Source organism: Mustela putorius, unplaced genomic scaffold (assembly GCF_011764305.1).
Source record: "Mustela putorius furo isolate JIRA1106 unplaced genomic scaffold, ASM1176430v1.1 tig00001629_pilon_pilon_pilon, whole genome shotgun sequence".
NCBI lineage: Eukaryota > Metazoa > Chordata > Mammalia > Carnivora > Mustelidae > Mustela > Mustela putorius.
In genome coordinates, this window is record NW_025421827.1 from 63,946 (window position 1) to 81,327 (window position 17,382).

At 48.1% G+C, this 17,382-nt stretch overlaps 1 protein-coding gene across 8 annotated transcripts in view; it reads right to left on the reverse strand.

Annotated features, from left to right (window-relative positions):
- LOC123394173 overlaps window positions 1–17,382 on the reverse strand; it is a 39,654-nt gene that overhangs the window by 18,579 nt on the left and 3,693 nt on the right. For 2 of the 8 annotated variants that reach the window (XM_045087933.1, XM_045087932.1), the window contains exons 2-3: window positions 6,676–6,735; window positions 5,550–5,690 (exon numbers count right to left, since the gene is read on the reverse strand). In XM_045087933.1, coding sequence (XP_044943868.1) covers window positions 5,550–5,690; window positions 6,676–6,735 — 201 coding nt within the window. Of the gene's footprint in view, window positions 1–5,549; window positions 5,691–6,541; window positions 6,736–11,872; window positions 12,273–12,491; window positions 14,172–16,008; window positions 16,147–17,382 lie in introns of those variants that run through there. The other 6 variants (XR_006608936.1, XR_006608938.1, XR_006608939.1 and 3 more) reach the window with 6 other exon arrangements.

A 17,382-nucleotide genomic window follows, 5' to 3' on the forward strand; every position in this document is an offset into this window, starting at 1 on the left:
AACGGAGCCAGGACGGCCCTGGGGCCCCACTTGCGGCTCCGATTTGGGCCCGGAGGAGGATTCGGCGTGAACGTACAGGGAAACACGCCTGCAGGAACGGCTCTCTTACGCCTGACCTCCGTAGGCCAAAGAGAAGACTTCTGGGCAGCCCACCAGAGGACGGCACTGGAGCCCCGAGGACGAGACGAGAGGACCCTCTGAGTCGGCCGCCACACCCAGAGTTGGCTGCCCGGGCCCTGCCGATGACGGACACTTGGAGCACGAGGCAACCACCTGGGCCCACAACAGTCCGTTGTGTGGGGAGACTGGGCCCACCTGGGACTGGGCGGGACAGCAGCCTTCCCGTCGTCTCCCCTGTCTGCTGCAGGGGCTGTCCCCTGCAGTCCCCGACAACCCTGCAGAGCATGACACATGCAGGACGAAGCGGCACTGCCAGGGCCCCTTGACCACCCTGGGATCGACTCGAGGGGCAGCAGCCCTACCCCTGCTGCATTCCCCGAGGGTGCCGCACCGGAACCGCCCCCGTCGCTTCGACGCACAGGACCGTGACCAATGCTGGGCTCAACACTGGAAGCAGCCCCACAAAACGGGCCCCGCTCAGCCTGTGTGTTTGGCAGCAGCAAGAGGTTTAGGGAGGAGAGGCTCTCCCCTGCACTCAGCGGCCTCTTCCTTTTACAACTCAGACAGCAGAGGCCTCCCCAAGCTGGGCCTCCGCCACCTGACCAGAACGACCCACGCGGAGGGACAGCTCTACGCCCCTATTCAGCAGGAAGAAGCTACAGAAGATGAGACCGTCCTCCTTCAACAACCTTCACCACGCAAGGCTCCGCACTGGTCAGGGGCACACGAGGAGGGAGGGGAAGGCTAGCTGAGCGCCAAGCAGGAGCTGGCACGCCACACCGCCCCCCAACCTGTGATACGGGGGACATCCCTCAGGCGCTCTGACTGCCCTCAAGCTGAGGAAAGGAAAAAAACAGATTCTCCACAGATGGAGATCAAAACCCGGCAAGACCGGAGTCTCCCTCGGTTTTGAAAAGTCCTCCTGATTCTGTAGGAAGAGGCCTGCTTAATGAGAGCCTAGCGACCTGCCAGAGGCCCGGATCTCCGTTTCCTGAAGCCCTGACATCTCCCTCCCCTCCACGACACGGAGGGAGGCTGAGGCCAAAGGAAATGTCCGTAGGACAGAGTTTCTTTTCAAACGTGCAGTCCCTGGGATGGACCTGTGAGAGGAGGAAGGGAACATTCCTCCAGGAAGCTCCGCACCATCTTTCAATTCATGCCTTCCTAGCAGGAAAAAAACCACCTCCCCTTCACAAGAGCAAAGTCAACTGTATCCTCGGTGTCCTCTGTCCTCCTGCCACATTCTTGCAAAACCTCCCTTTTGCTTGACCTCCTCCAATGCCATCCCAGAAAGTCAGCCTCCTGTCACGACCCCAGCAAGCAGCCCTTTCTACCCAAGGGTCGTATCCCTGTGCCTTAATAAAAAGCACCTCCTGCCAGCAGAGCCGTCTCAAGACTTCTTTCTTGACCATCGGCCTTGAATGCTAACCTCTTTCCTACATCAGTCCTGTCTCTTGTAGGGCTCCTGTGGAAACAACCCTGCAACACGGGCCCATTTCTGTCAACTCTTCCGACTCCATCCACCTCACGCACTGCACATTCTGAGTCCTCCGAGGACTGGACCCTTCTGTGATTCTTGCACTCAAACCCTCACATGGCCCCTCTCTCGGTCCTCGACGTGGTTGACGTTGCCCTTCTGAAACTCCCCAGCCTCCCATCCTCACTCTCTTTGTCTCGCAGGTTTATCTGGTCCAAAGGTTCTCATCACCAACACGCTACAACCGGTTTCTGCTCCTGAGTAGAGGACTCCATGCCTTTCCTTTCTCATCAAGCTCAAATCTTAACTCTCAGATGTTTGTCTCACAACTTTCAAAATTCTTCTTTCCCCTAATGCCTCTCTACCAGTTTCTCTTCTCCCTTTTTCAAGCCGCCCTCCCTCTTCCTCCCTCCCTCCCTTCCTTCCTTCCCTACATGACCTTTTTGTTCTTTGTATTCCTTCCTCCCTCCCCCTCTTTCCTTTTCTCCTTCTGTTCTGTTAGTCCCCACACAGCACTTCAGTACTTTTTCACCTAGTGTTCCGGGACTCACTCTTTGTGTACAAGACCCAGGAGCTCACGGCAATTCGTTCCCTATTATAAAGGATGAAGGGAGACCCACACGGGGGCATCTCAAAGGTCTGCTTCTCTGCAAGTCAACGGGAAGCTTCAGGGTCATGAACCCTGGCCTTCCACACTAGAGCTGGACACGGGCTACGCTAAGCATTCCCCACAATCCCCTGTCATCCAAGACCCTGAGCATACGGGCTGTCCCACCAGAGACCTGAAGAGTTTCATTTCTCGGCTGAAATGGGCCTCGAGTCAAGCCGCCGCCCGAGTGTCTGGAAAAGTCACTGGCTTCAGCACGACTCACGGGTATATAGTCTTTGAAACGGAAACATCAAAAATTTAATCAGCAGTTGACGTGGTATGAGGCTACCATGTAGAAAGATCTATCTGAATTCCGGAAAGGAACAAGCCACGCGACTACAAGTGGCTTGCAGGGGTAGACGCAGCGACCGTTCCTGAAGGGAGGGGCTGGAACGCGTTCCTTGAGTCAGGAAGGGAGGAACGTGAGGGAGCGATCCTGCCACAGCCCCTCGTGCTCTGGCCATTAGCACAGGGTTCACACTGCACAGGAACCCGGGCAATGCTGGAGCACAGCACGGAGAGGTCTCACGTGCCTCACCTCACTCCAGGTGTGCTGTGTCCTGGGAAGACAAGCCTTGTATTTGCTGACAATGTGGAAGAGCCTTCAGCCATGAGTCCCTGGTGCCAGGGACATCAGCGATCGTTCATCCTGGATCGCAGCACACCCATCTACCCAGTGTGGGAGAGCCTTTAGTCAGGGCTCTAACCTCGGGAGACACGAGAGAACTCACCCTTCCGAGGAACGGAGACATGATACACATGGGGGGAACAACTCCAGGGCAGTGCTCACCTCTGTACACAGTAAGACCACTGGAGACCCACCTCAGCGATGGAAAGAAGGTGGGGGACCCTTGTTTCAGAGAGCTCTGCTCTTCTTCATGACCAGGACCTCACACAGGGTAGAAGCCATGGGCTGGGATTGCTGCACAAGAGCTCACAGCAACATACATCTCTTCGAGGCCATGAAACGTACCCACAGACAGAAACCAATTGAATTTCATCTTCAGGGGAAAGCATTTAGGCCAGCCACACCCTTAGCCAGCACCCGAGGATCCACACCGGCGGCAACCCCGACAAATGCGGTCAACGTGGAAGAGCCGTTCGATACAGCTCTCACATTTGGAGACACCAGACAACTCAGAGCAGAGAAACCTGTGTCTGTCATCACTGGGGCCCCGCCTGTACCCAGAGCGCCCACCTTGCTCACCGCCACAGAAATCACACAGTACAAACCCTTGTCTCCCGTCACTGAGGCAGAGCCTTCAGCCAGAAGTGGGCCCTTTCCCAACACCAGAGAACTCACACGGGGAGAGCCACTAGCGCGGTATCCTGGTGGGAGAAGCTTCAGGTGGGGCTCAGGCCTGAGGCTCCCGCTACCATCTCAGAGTGTGCTTCATCCCTCACATGGGAGCGAAGGCGCAGGCACCCCTGGGACCCCCTGCATCATCGCTGTGGCTGAATGCGAGGACATCCCATATGGGAATCCCATTCCTCACGGAGCCAACACAGGAAGGACCGGGCAGGATTTGCACACAGGAAAATCCTCCCGGTCAGATGAGCCAAGGAATGGGCTCAGCTATCCCTTCTTCCCTAGCCAGCAATGACACCCTCACACCGAGGGATCACTGATCCCAACGCAACGAGGGGAATTTCTTCCCCGGACACTCCCATCAGAGAATCACTGGGCAACTACCTCCCAAGGAATTCCTCGGGGTGACTCTGAGATACAAACTCAGACACTGCAAACACAGACAGCGGGGCCCCGTTCTGAGGGATGCAGAATGCGTTATTCCAGTAACCAATAGCTAGAAATCAAGCACATCTGCTCTGATCCAGGAGTACTTCCATAAAGGCCAGTCTCACCGAACAGGCGGGTCTAACAACCGTGCACACTGTGCCAAGTAAGAACAGGGGACTTCTCCTTCAGGAGCTCTCACAACAGACCCAGGTACTGTCTCTTGGTAGGAAGTGGGATCACGGGAAGTAACACTGCCTGCCTCGGATCCATGAGAACATCAAGTCGAGGGGGAACTCAGAGTCTCAGAACACAAGGTGATAGAAGTATGTTCACAAAAACATGAACCTATCGATGTATATAGATCACAAGGATGAATGGCCACAAGATTCAAAAAAACACATGGTTTGTGATCTACCTCTCATGTGTCCTTAATTCTACTAATATTGTCCTCACAAAGCGCAAAGGATTTACAAATTAATTGCGTGCATAGAAATATATCTATTTACTTCACTTCACTTATTGGAGATCGACAGAGCTAGCGAGGGAGCAAGAACAGCTGGGGTCCGGCAGCAGAGAAGAGGGAGAAGGGTGCCCAATACAGGGCTTGATCCCCCAGGATCCAGGGATCCTGACCTCAGCCAAGGGCAGATGCTTACCCAACTGCGCCACCCGGGGGCTGGCAAATTAATTTCATCTTTTACAAAGATGCTCTTCTGGAAGACAGGGCACCAGAACCTCCACAGTTCAGCATCAGGCAGTGAGGGCTTCCTCCCTGTCTAGGAGAACAAGGAAGCCAAAGGTTTTTCTCCACCACCAAGAAGAGCTACATATCTCTGGGCCTGAGAGGGTATACAACCACTGCAGATGTGGAAATACTCCCCGATTCGGTAGATTTTACAACAGGATGGCGTTCTTATGGCCCCTTCCATAAAGACAAAGCCTGTCTAGGAATGCCTGCGAGGTTCTTTCAGTTAAGGGACCAGCTGTTGGCTTTGGCTCAGGTTATGATGTCAGGGTTATGGGATTGAGCCCCTTGTCAGGCTATGGAAGGAATGTGGAGCCTGCTGAAGGGTCGTTCTCATCCCCTGCAACACCCACTCCCCCGCAAAAAAAAAAAAAAATCCAGGAGAGCGTGAGTGAGAAAGAGAGAGAGAAAGAACGTGTGCGCAAGTCCACTCAGACATCCATTTGTAAAGATGCCCGGCATTCTTTGCTCTAGATGAATGGCCCAATAAAGCCAGTGTGGGCAGAAAGTTGACCATCAAGAGAATGTCTATTTATAAGATCAGGCAGCAATAACTCAGGACTCTGCTAAAAGGGGCAACCTGGAGTTCAGAAGTCTTGTGTGGGGCAGGGACTTGCAGAACCTTCTCCACATGTGCCACTAAATCATCTTCCCCAAGCAGCCAACTCTAGACATTCTGGTTAAGGGTACAACTCCACGTTAATCGACAGGAAGAGGCTCTCTTTGCCTCCGGAAGAAAGAGAGAGGCCGGCAAGAAAGACACCCAAGTCAAGGCCTGAACCTCAACCCAGGTGGGAGGTTCAGAACCAAGACAACTTACCACTGTGATGCACGTGCACCAGCGAGACGACAGCGGTCACAATCCTGGACATGCTGCACTTCCATCTGCACTGAAGAGACAGAGGCCAGACGCTCTGGATGCTGCCCAGCAGGCCACATCCCCTGAGCCTCAAAGCGCCACCTGTAAAAACAAGGAGAGCTTTCAGTCGAGGTCTCAGGACCGCACATGGGGAGAAACAGTCACCCATGATGGAAGCAGGCCCCTCCGTCCCAGCAGGGAGTGCAGGTTCAAGGAGGCCAAAACCACAGGGCCCCGCCATCTGTCAAAGTCTTAGCATTGCTGCTGGAAGGCCTTCCCCTAAAGCATGCTTGGCGAATTGCCTGCCAGGAGTTCCATCAGGCTGAAAAGGGCCTCTGGTCTTTCCTTGCTAAGACATGCCTCTCATGGACCCTGGTACTCAACAAAAAAAAAAAAAAAAAAAAAAAAAAAAACCAACAACGACTGACTACCTTCCCCTTCCACAACACCCTTCCACTTCAGGGTCCTGGCTATGGTAGAGTTCACACTGTGCACATTTTGCCCTGATAAACGCCAACCCTCCAATAAAGGACAGAGCAGAGTGTCACGCTTGAGCACCCCAGCGACTTGGCTGGCTGCTGTGGCTGACTGGGCCTCCCTCCCTCCCTCTCTCCCTGGCTCTAGTCCTTTCCAATAAGCATCTGCCTGGGCCCTGGGACTCTGGCTGTCCCCTGGTGCCCCGGGCCCTGGGTACAGGCCGTCAAAGGCAGTTGAGGGGCTACAGACTCCAGCCGGCCGGTCCTGTGCTACCCTCAACCCAACCACCGTGGTAACCAACGTGGGCCCAGGTGCCTGATCCAACTGCAGCCCCCGCCTTCCTGCTCAAACACAGGGTCGCTTCCGCAGCAAGGCACATCGGCCCCAAATAACCTGCCCCTTTGCCCCCAGCCCACCGGCCTGAATATCCCCTGGGGACAGAAGCCCCAGAAGACAACACAACCTCCATTCCAGGCAGCGCATTTCACTCATCCTCACGTCTTGCACAGGTTGTCTGATGGGTCCAGAAAAATCCGCCTACGGTATGGCCCACGTGCTGTTGTGATGTTAGGAACCCTTCACCTCCCCAGAGTTTGAAAGGTCACCTGACCCATTTTGGAGGGCTGTCCCAGCGACCACGCCCACTTCTCCTGCCAGCCTGGGACTCTGCCTGCAGAAAAAGAACAAGAAAGAACAAGAGTTGGTGATAATGTGAAGAAAAAGGAACCTTGTGTACTGATGATGGGGATGAAAACTGGTGCAGCCATTATGGAAAACAATGTGGGGGTTCCTCAATAATTTAAAAATAGAACTGTCATATGTTCCAGTAATTCCATTACTGGGTAATTACTCAAAGAAAATGAAAACATTTGAAAAGATACGTTTATATTGCAGCACTATTTACAGTAGGCAAGATATGGAAGAGCCCGTCAATAGATGAGTGGATTAAAAATGACGTGGTGTATATATAGATATATAAAGAGATATATAGAGATTATATAGATAGCTAATAGACTAGTACTTGGCCAGAGAAAAGAATGAAATCTTGACATTTGCAACAACACAGATAAATCTAGAGGGTATAATACTAAATGAAATAGGTCAAAGAAAGACAAATATCCTATGATTTCAATCATATGTGAAATTTAAGAAACAAAACAAAGCATAAAAGAGACCCAAAAAAAGAGACTCACAAATATAGAGAACAAACTGGTGATTACCAGAGGGAAGGTGCGTGGAAAGAGGGCATGAGACAATGAGGGTGTGTCATTTAAAAGGAAAAACAAAACTCTATCTGAAGTCAATATTATTGTCTATGTAGAAAATCTCAAGTATCTTATAAAAAAAATCTATTGGAGGTAATGAGGAAATACCAAAACATCATAGGATACAAGGTCAATGTAAAAAAGTCAACTATTTTCCTATATCTGAATAAAGAATTGAATTCCAAATTTTCAAATGAAAAAAATACTCTTTACAAACACCCCTAAAAAGGGTACTCAAGTATAAAATCTAACACAATACATATACACAGGAAGACAAAACTGATGGAAGAAATCAAAGATCTAAATAAATGGAGAGTTCGTATTCATCAGTAGCAAGACTCAATATGGCTAAGAGGTCAATTCTTTCCAACTTAATCGATAAATTCAATGAAATCCAAGTAAAACCTCACAGTTATTTTGCAGATAATGACAAGAAGATTCTGAAGTTTACACAGAAAGGCAAATATCTAGAAGAGCCAACACACGGGACACCTGCGTGGCTCAGGTCATGATCCCAGAGTCCTGGGATCAAGTCCCGAGTCAAGCTCCTTGCTCAGAGGGGAGCCTGCTTCTCCCTCTGCCCTCTCTGCCTGTGACATCCCCTGTTTGTTCTCTCTCTCTGACAAATAAATAACATCTTTTTAAAAAGTTTAAAAAAAAATAGAATAGCCAACACAATGTGGAAGAAAAATGAGAATTCACCTCACCTGGTCTTGAGACTTACTATAAAGCTACTAGCCACCAAGACAGTGTGTTAGTGCTGAGAGAGACACACAGATCAACAGAACAGATTACAAGGACCAGGAATAGATCTACCAAAATAAAGTCAAACATTTTTTGACAAAGGCACAAAAGGAATAAAAGGAGAAAAGATAGTCTTTCAACAAATGGTGCTCGAACAACCAAACACTCATGCAAAAGAAATGAAACTAGACACAGACCTTACACAAGTATTAACTAAAAATGAATCAGAGATATAAATATAAAAATACAAGAATAAAGAATACAGGAGAAAAATCTCTAGGGACACTGGTTTGGGGGATGGGTTTTTAGATTCAACAGCAAAAGCATATTCCACGGGGAAAAGCATGCGTTGGATATTATTAAAAATAAAGTCTTCTGCTCTGTGAAAGACATTTTTAAGAAAATGAAAGGATAAGGCACAGACAGGGAGAAAATGTTTGGAACGCAGGTATCTAATAAAGGCTTTGTGTCCAACATCACAAAAGAGCTCTTAATGATTCATAATAAGAAAAGAAATGACCAAATGAAAAATATGCAAAAGATTTGAACAAACTCTTCACCAAAGATATAAGGGTAGCAAATAAATACACAAACAGATAGATGCTCCACATCACCTCAGTGGGAATATGCAGACAACATGACACAGGTATTGGAATGGTTACATCAAAAATAATGACAGTGCCAATTTCAGGTCCAGAATCAGAACAACAAGATTCTCATTCATAGTTGGTAGGAACAAAAACTGATACAGCAACTTTGTAGAAATAGTTTGGCAATTTCTTGCGAAGCTAAACATACATACATACATACATACATACATAACAAACACAGCAATTTCACATCCTATGTTTTTGAAAACTTGTGTTTTAAAACCAGGAGACAACAGTGTGAATACTTAGCTTACTATAGATAAAGATGGTGACATACTCAAATATTTTTAGACACATGTATATACATGAGTGAGTATACACAAACTCCCTGTTCAGTTAGCTGAGTGGGTCTTTGAGCAATGACTTAAAAGTCACAACAGACACACCTAGTCCCCCAATCTTGGTTTCTCATACTATGTTCCAATGAAAAGAACCAGAACTACTTAGGGGGGGGAAATGGCTAATTCTAGGGCAGGAAAGACATAAGATGAACCTGGAAAATCTACTGCCACAGAGTAAGGTAGAAATATTCAAACAATAACAGGGTATGTCAATAGACACAGGAAGCGACAGAAGGTGCTTTTTTTAAAAATTTATTTACTTGTTTTTGAGAAAGTAGAAAAAGGAGAGAAAGCATAAGCAGCAGGGAGGAGCACAGGGAGAGAGAGAGAATTTCTATTTATTTATTTACTTACTTACTTATTTCACAGGCAGAGATCACAAGTAGGCAGAGAGGCAGGCAGAGAGAGAGGGTGAAGAAGGCTCCCTGCTGAGCTGAGAGGCCGATGTGGGGCTCGATCCCACGACCCCGGGACCATGACCTGAGCTGAAGGCAGAGGTTTTCACCCACTGAGCCACCCAGGCACCCTGAGAGAGAGAATTTCAAGCAGGCCCCACACTCAGCAAAGAGCCCAAGGTGGGGCTGGATCCCAGGACCCTGAGATCATGACCTGAGCTAAAATCAAGAGTCAGACACTCAACCAACTCAGCCACCCAGGTGCCACGAGAAGATGCTTTTACTAACCAACCTGGGACAACTTGAGCAACAAAAGGAACAAGGTATCATTGTACTAGAACCAAAATATAAAATAACTAGCCACGAATTCATGCTGATATAAATGGATTAGTAAATAGGAGAGAACAGAAAAATCTCCTATGCAGAATTCCTGATAATTTATGTACATAATCATGTAGCTACTCCAACAGGAAGGAGGTATAGTGTAAGTGGTATAGTGTAATTGCCCACTTCCTTCCAAGGAGTACAGTATGAGGACAGAGAAAACAAAGTAATAAGTCATGTCCAGAGCACTAACCCTTGATATGATAAGACCAAAGGACATTTTATCTCTGTGGTCTTCCTCCAAGAAACCCATAACCTCAGTCTAATCATGAAAACAACAGCAGACAATTCCCAGTTGAGGGACATTCTACAAAACACCTAATTGTACTCCTCAAAATTGCCCAGGTTATCAAAAACCAGGGAAGTCTGAGAAATTGTCACAGCCAAGGGGAGCCTAAAGAAATGACTAAGTGAAAGGTGGCATCCTGAAACAGAATACCTGCATGGGGGGAGAGAACACCAGGGTCAACTATCAAAAGACAAATCACATCCCATAAAATAAGAGTTTGCAATCCATAAAATGGACAAGCACTAGTATCCCTAATCTATAAAGAGCTAGACACTGAAGAAGAAGAAGAAGAACAAAAAAAGCCACAAACCTAAGAGCAAAATGGGCAAAAGATATGAACAGAGGGTTCACAGAAACGTAAATACACCTTTCAGATACATGAAAAAATACTTAACCTCACTCATAGGTAAGAAGCTTGCAGAGATAAACTTCATAAAATACCACGTTTCTCTTTCCACTGCCAAAATTCCAGAAGTTGAACCACATGTTCTATGGGAGAAGCGTGGACAACCAAGCACTCAGGTGGTGTCGATGGGAGTGACACAAAATGATACCAAAATCCTGAATGATCGAGTTATCAATTCTATGCACCCGTTGACCTGGCAGCACACTTCTAGGAATTTACCTGATAGAAAAAACCTATATGTACAAGGTCATTCACTAGAACATTGGTTTGTAATAGCAAAAGGTTTGAAATAGTGCATAACTAATAATAACCAGTTAACTAACTATGGAACGTCCATGCTTGAATTACTGTGCAGTTATAACAAAGAAACAATCCATGTTCCGTTTAGATACAGATGTCTTGGACAGACTTTTAAGAAGTGACAAAAAATCAAAGAAAGAACAGAAAATCATGTATAGACTCCTTACTCAAAGTGTGGCTCCCTGAGCAGCAGAGTCAGCTTCACCTGGGAGCTTTTTAGAAATGCAAAACTCAGGGCCCCCACCAGATCTACTAAATCAGCATCTGCATTTTAACAGGATGCCAGTGGTATACAGCTGCATCTAAGTTCTGAAAGCCCTAAAGATGATGGATTCCCTTCTAAATAACAGTAGGGGGCATACAAGAGTATCTTTTACCTGAAAAAAAAGCAGCACTGGTAGGACAAACAAGACAGACAGACATATCTACAGCAGGAGGACCATAACTCCAGTTTGTCTGGGACTGTCCCGATATAGCCAGTTGTCCCATCATAACTTTATGGAACCTCTTTCATTCTCAGTGGAAGTGTCTCAGTTGAGATGAAAAATGTCACCCTTCCTAGAGGGAACATCACTTTACCTTTAACCATGTTATTACTAATTCAGAAGTATTTTATTAAAAAGAGAGAGAGAGAGAGAGAAAGAGAAGACCAGTCAGGAAAAAACACAGACTGAAGAAAAGCAGTGAGCCAAGGATGGTTGGGCAACAAACCCAAGGAGAGGCAACGTCTGGGGCAAAAGGGAAAGACAACTTTGTGAGGAACAGTAAGGGGATGTATCAGAGATAAGAAAGGAAAGCTAGCAGGCAGGTGTCAGAGACAACAGAGACTGAGGGTTATGCTGCAGGATGGGCAAGTAAGACTAAAGCCAAAAACTGGATGTGACAATTTGGTAGCCTTTTCCAGAGCTGACTCAGCTGAATGTCGAAGAAGCAAGAATGCATTCATGAAGTTGAAGTATGAATGAGAAATGCAGAAACCAAAGCCGGAACAGTCGGCTATTCAAGCTAGAGATGTGAACAAGCGGACACAAACCCTTAGGGAGAGTCATCTGGAGGACGCGTGGTCCCTCCATTCCACCAGATCTTCAAAATCCTATTCCTGGATCAAACAGGATCATGAGAGGGCTGTCCACTCAGACCTCATTGTTCGGTCCCCTGAAAAGCATCCATTCACTTCTAGTACAATGCTCTGTCTATCAGAAATGATTATAGGCAATTTCAGTGTTGTTATTAGAGAAATCAAAGGAAGTTTTATAACTTGCACAACTCTGTGAAATTAAGAGTCCTGCTTCTCATTCTACCAACTGTTCTTTGAATTTGCTTGATATACTTGATACACTTCCCTTCAAGTAATTCTTGCCTATTTCTATCTTTTCGGGTTTTTTTTAAGATTTTATTTATTTGACAGACAGAAATCACAATTAGGCAGAGAGGCAGGCACAGAGAGAAAGGGAAGCAGGCTCCCTGCTGAGCAGAGAGCTCCATGTGGAGCTCGATCCCAGGCCCCTGGGATCATGACCTGAGCCAAAGGCAGGAGCAATCACCCACTGAGCCACCCAGGAGCCCCTCTATTTTTTTGTTTTAAAAATATGAATCCTTTCAAATTTTAGAATACTCATTTTGAAACAAAGTGGAAATAAACAAATGCTTACCTGGGATGTTCAGGGAGGGGTGATGACAGAATTTCCTTCGCTATGGCTGGTGAGCCTGGCATCAGCTCCAGAGTGTCCCAGAGAACAAAGGCCACCAAACCATGACAGCAGGCCCATGATATTACCAAGTACCACCTTACACTTCCAGATATGCCTGCATTTTAACAGGATGCCAGTGGTATACAGCTGCATCTAAGTTCTGAAAGCCCTAAAGATGATGGCCAACTGGAAACCCAGCGATCCTTAGGCCTGGACCCAACTGCTCTATGCCCATGGCTCCTAACTCTGGAAAGGTTCTGAAGTCCACCACACTGCAGAGGCCCCTACGAAAACGTGGAGGACAGGTGCTTTAGCAACGGCAACAGTTTCAGGGAAAGGCGGTAAGAAGAACCAGGAGTGCTGTCATCAGTCGAACTCGGACTGCTGAGGCCAAAGCCTATCAGCAAACATGTCTGCCCCCAAAGCAGAGATCCTAGTGCCCACCTGTTGGTTCTCATTGGCAACAAATCATACAAGCATTTATCCGGACTCTGACAGGCCTTCCTCATCCTTGTCGCCCATGAAGCAATTGACAGAAAAGGCTCTTCTTCCCAAGCCAGAACCTGCCAACCCGATATTGGCCTGAAATGCTTGCACGTTCCAAGAATGGCCCTCCCAACCCAAGGAGCCCTTGAAAGCCTGACTGCGGTTCAAGGAGACTGGGGATTCGATAAGGGTCCCTAGCTGGGACGCAATGGCCATGAAGCTCTAACCTGGGCCCATGGCTTCCCCAAGCTCCAGAGGCCGCCAGACATTTGGCCTGGGCCAAATGCATGGGCGCATCATGAAAACCATCACCGACCCAGCCGACCTTCCCCATTTTAAGCAATGGTGCACGGGTGCTTTGTTCCACTGACGTGGCCACCTGGCATCCATCGTTGCCCCTCTTTGGGAATGGAGGATGTCGTGGGGCATGGGGAAGTCCTTACTGAGTACACAGTCAAGGCCCACCGTGTCACCCCAAACAGGATTTCTCAGTGAAATACGGGAATGATCCCAACGCATAAAGCAGTTCTACAGAACACAAAGGCTTCAGAGGTGGTAACTGCTGCACAAGGTGGAGCCTGTGCCCATCGAAAGACACAATGCTGTGCATACATTCCCCATGATCTCAAAGAGAACTCTGGGTTTCTACCAGACACCACTGCTCAAATCCCCACTTCCAAGGATTCCTCTCCTTAAGGACTGGCTCAACTCCTGGCCTGGGGAAGGGTTCTCACCCACTATCAGAGGACTCTTCATGGGGATTCTCCTTCCCTTTCTTCTTCTAACCCCGTTGTGTTGTTTCCCACCCCCTGCCCGGTCTCTGCAGGTGGTGCCAGGAACCCTTCACTGCAGTAACTTCCAGAGGACAAATGGTCCTTTCCACTCAGGAAGATCCAGTCACAAGTTCTCCCCTGCACTCAGCGACCTCTTCCTTTTACGACTCTGACAGAAGAGGCCTCCCCCAGCTGGGCCTCCCCCACCTGACCAGCAATGACCCACACGGAGGGACAGCTCTACGCCCCTATTCAGCAGGAAGAAGCTACAGAAGATGAGACTGTCTTCCTTCAACAACCTTAACCACGCAAGGCTCTGCACTGGTCAGGGGCACACGAGGAGGGAGGGGAAGGCTAGCTGAGCACCAAGCAGGCGCTGGCACGCCACACACCGCCCCCCAACCTGTGATACAGGGGACATCCCTCAGGCGCTTTGACTGCCCTCAAGCTGAGGAAAGGAAAAAACAGGTTCTCCACAGATGGAGATCAAAACCCGGCAAGACCGGTCTGATTCTGCAGGAAGAGGCTCATTTAACGAGAGGCTAGCTACCTGCCAGAGGCCCGGATCTCCGTTTCCTGAAGCCCTGACATCTCCCTCCCCTCCATGACACTGAGGGAGGCTGAGGCTGAAGGAAATGTCCATAGGACAGAGTTTCTTTTCAAACCTGCAGTCCCTTGAGAAGGACCTGTGAGAGGAGGAAGGTAACATTGCTCCAGGAAGCTCCGCGCCATCTTTCAATTCATGCCTTTCTAGCAGGAAAAACCACCTTCCCTTCACAAGAGCAAAGCCTCCTGAATCCTGGGTGTCCTCTGTCCTCCTGCCACGTTCTTGCAAAACCTCCCTTTTGCCTGACCTCCCCCAATGCTATCCCAGAGAGTCAGCCTCCCGTCACGACCCTAGCAAGCAACCCTTTCTACCCAAGGGTCGTATCCTGTGCTTTAATAAAATCACATCCTGCCAGCAAAGCCATCTCAAGTGCACCCTCAATGTATGTTCAAGAAAACCTTAACCTATCGACATATGTATATCGTGCAAGGATGAATGGCCACAAGATTCAACACATGGTTTGTGATCTACCTCTCATGTGTCCTTAATTCTACTAATATTGTCCTTACAAAATGCAAAGGATTTACAAATTAATTACATGGTTAGAAATATTTCTATTTACTTCACATATTGGAGAATGACAGAGCTAGAGAGAGTGCAAAACAGTCAGGGTCACTCAGCAAGGAAGATGGAGAAGGGTGCTCAATACAGGGCTTGATATCCAGCATTCAGGTATCCTACCTGAGCCAAGGGCAGATGCTTACCCAACTGTGCCAACCAGGGGTTGGCAAATTAATTTCATCTTTTACAAAGAAGCTCTTCTGGAAGACCTGTTGGGATCAGGGCAGGAAAACCTCGACAGTTCAGCATCAGGCAGTGAGGGCTTCCTCCCCGACTATGAGAACATGGGAGCCAAGGGCTTTTCTCCACCACCAAGAACAGCTATGTATCTCTGGGCCTGAGAGGGTGTATGACCACAGCAGATGTGGAAATACTCCCCGATTCGGTAGATTTTAGAACAGAAGGGGGTTCTTACGGTCCCTTCCATAAACACAAAGACTGTCCAGGAATGCCTCCATGGTTCTTTCACTTAAGGGACCAACTTTTGGCTTTGGCTCAGGTAATGACGTCAGGGTTATGGGATTGAGCCTGTGTCAGGCTATGGAAGGCATGTGGAGCCTGCTGAAGTGTCTCTCTCATCCTCTGCAACTCCCACTCCGCCCACAAAAAGAAACATAGAGATAGAGAGAAAGAGAGAGAGAACACGTGTGCGGAAGTCCACTCAGACATCCATTTGTAAAGATGCCCGGGATTCTTTGCTCTAGATGTATGGCCCAATGAAGCAAGTGTGGGCAGATAGTTGATCGTCAAGAGAATGTCTATACGAGGTCAGGCTGCAATAACTCAGGATTCTGCTACCAGAGGCAACCTGGAGTTCAGAAGTTTTTTGTGGGGCAGGGACTTGCAGAACCTTCTCCACATGTGCCACTAAGTCATCTTCCACAAGCAGCCAACTCTAAACATTCTGGTTCAGGGTACAACTCCAAGTTAATCGACAAGAAGAGGGTATTTTTCCCTCCAGAAGAAAGACAGAAGCCGGCAAAAAAGATACCCAAGTCAAGGCCTAAACCTCAGCCCTGGCGGGAGGTTCAGAACCATGACAACTTATGACTGTGATATACATCCACCAGGGAGATGACAGAGGTCACATTCCTGTATATTTTGCACTTGAATTTGCACTGAAGAGACAGAGGCCAGACGCGTTGGATGCTGCCAACGAGGTCCAGTCACCTGAGGTTCAAAGCACCACCTGTAAAAAACAGGGAGAGCTTTTAGTTGAGGTCCCAGGAACCACACTGGGGAAGACACAATGTCACACAGAACTGAAAGCATGCCCCTCCCTTAAAGCAGAGAGCACAAGCTCAAAGAGGCTAAGACCACAGAATCCTGAAATTTAAAGATTTAGCACTGCTGCTGGCAGACCTTCAAATCATACATGCACGGTCAGCGGGCTACCGGGATTTCCAGGATATCTTTGCCAGACCCAAGCAGGAGGATGTGGGCCAGGAAATGGCCCAGAGGTCAATCACCATGTGACAGGAGTCTAAATAGTTTTTCTGCTTCTCCCATAAACCGAACAGAAGATCTGGATAAACCCTATTTCAACTGCATTTTGCATGACCGTCCTAGGGTTGCTTACTTCTCCTTGAATCTTCGTTCACCTTTAACATGCATTCTCATTCCTCTACCCCGTAACTTCAATGACACGGAACTCCCACTGGAGATATGCATATACTCTACCTCCTCAATGTCTTTTCTACTCTATGTGAGTGACTCTGTTAGTCTTGCTTCCTTTCTTTCCTCAAAACTCTATTTGGCTGAAATGAGCCTCTGGTCTTTCCTTTCTAAGACATGCCTCTCATGGACCCTGGAACTCAAAAAAGAATAAAAAACCAACAACTAATCACCACCCAATATGAATGTAACCTATACCTTGGAGATTAAAGTTGCTTCACTCCTAACCAGAGACTATGCTACTGACCTAAAGGGCAAGCCCTCCAACAACCAGCTTCTAGAGGATTCTGGGACGATTTGGGGTATAGTTCTGATAGGATTTTCCCAATCCGAAAACACTGCCACCCTACAAAGTGAGGTCCCCAAACCTGATTGTGAACTAAACAGATTCAAAGCTTCACGGGACCCATTGTGAGGCACAGAAACGCCTGGCAGTGGTGGCAGCGTGTGCCAGTCCACATGGGTGATGGCTTTCAGCTCAACCGATTTGGGATGGTTTCTTAGATGCAAGAAGGCAGCCACAAGCACACTAGGTTTCTTAGCATCTATTCTAACTAAGCCTGGCAGGCATAGTGACGGACCGTTCCATACAGATTTTGAAACCCTGCTGTGCGGGAACTTCTCATGAGGAATCACTAGAGTGAACTTTCAGTAGTGTGTCCAGGCCAAAGCCAAGTGCAATACTCCCATCAGACTTGACTGCAATACCTGTTGATTTGAGTGGATTCCTCTTCTCGAGGTCCCCCAAATA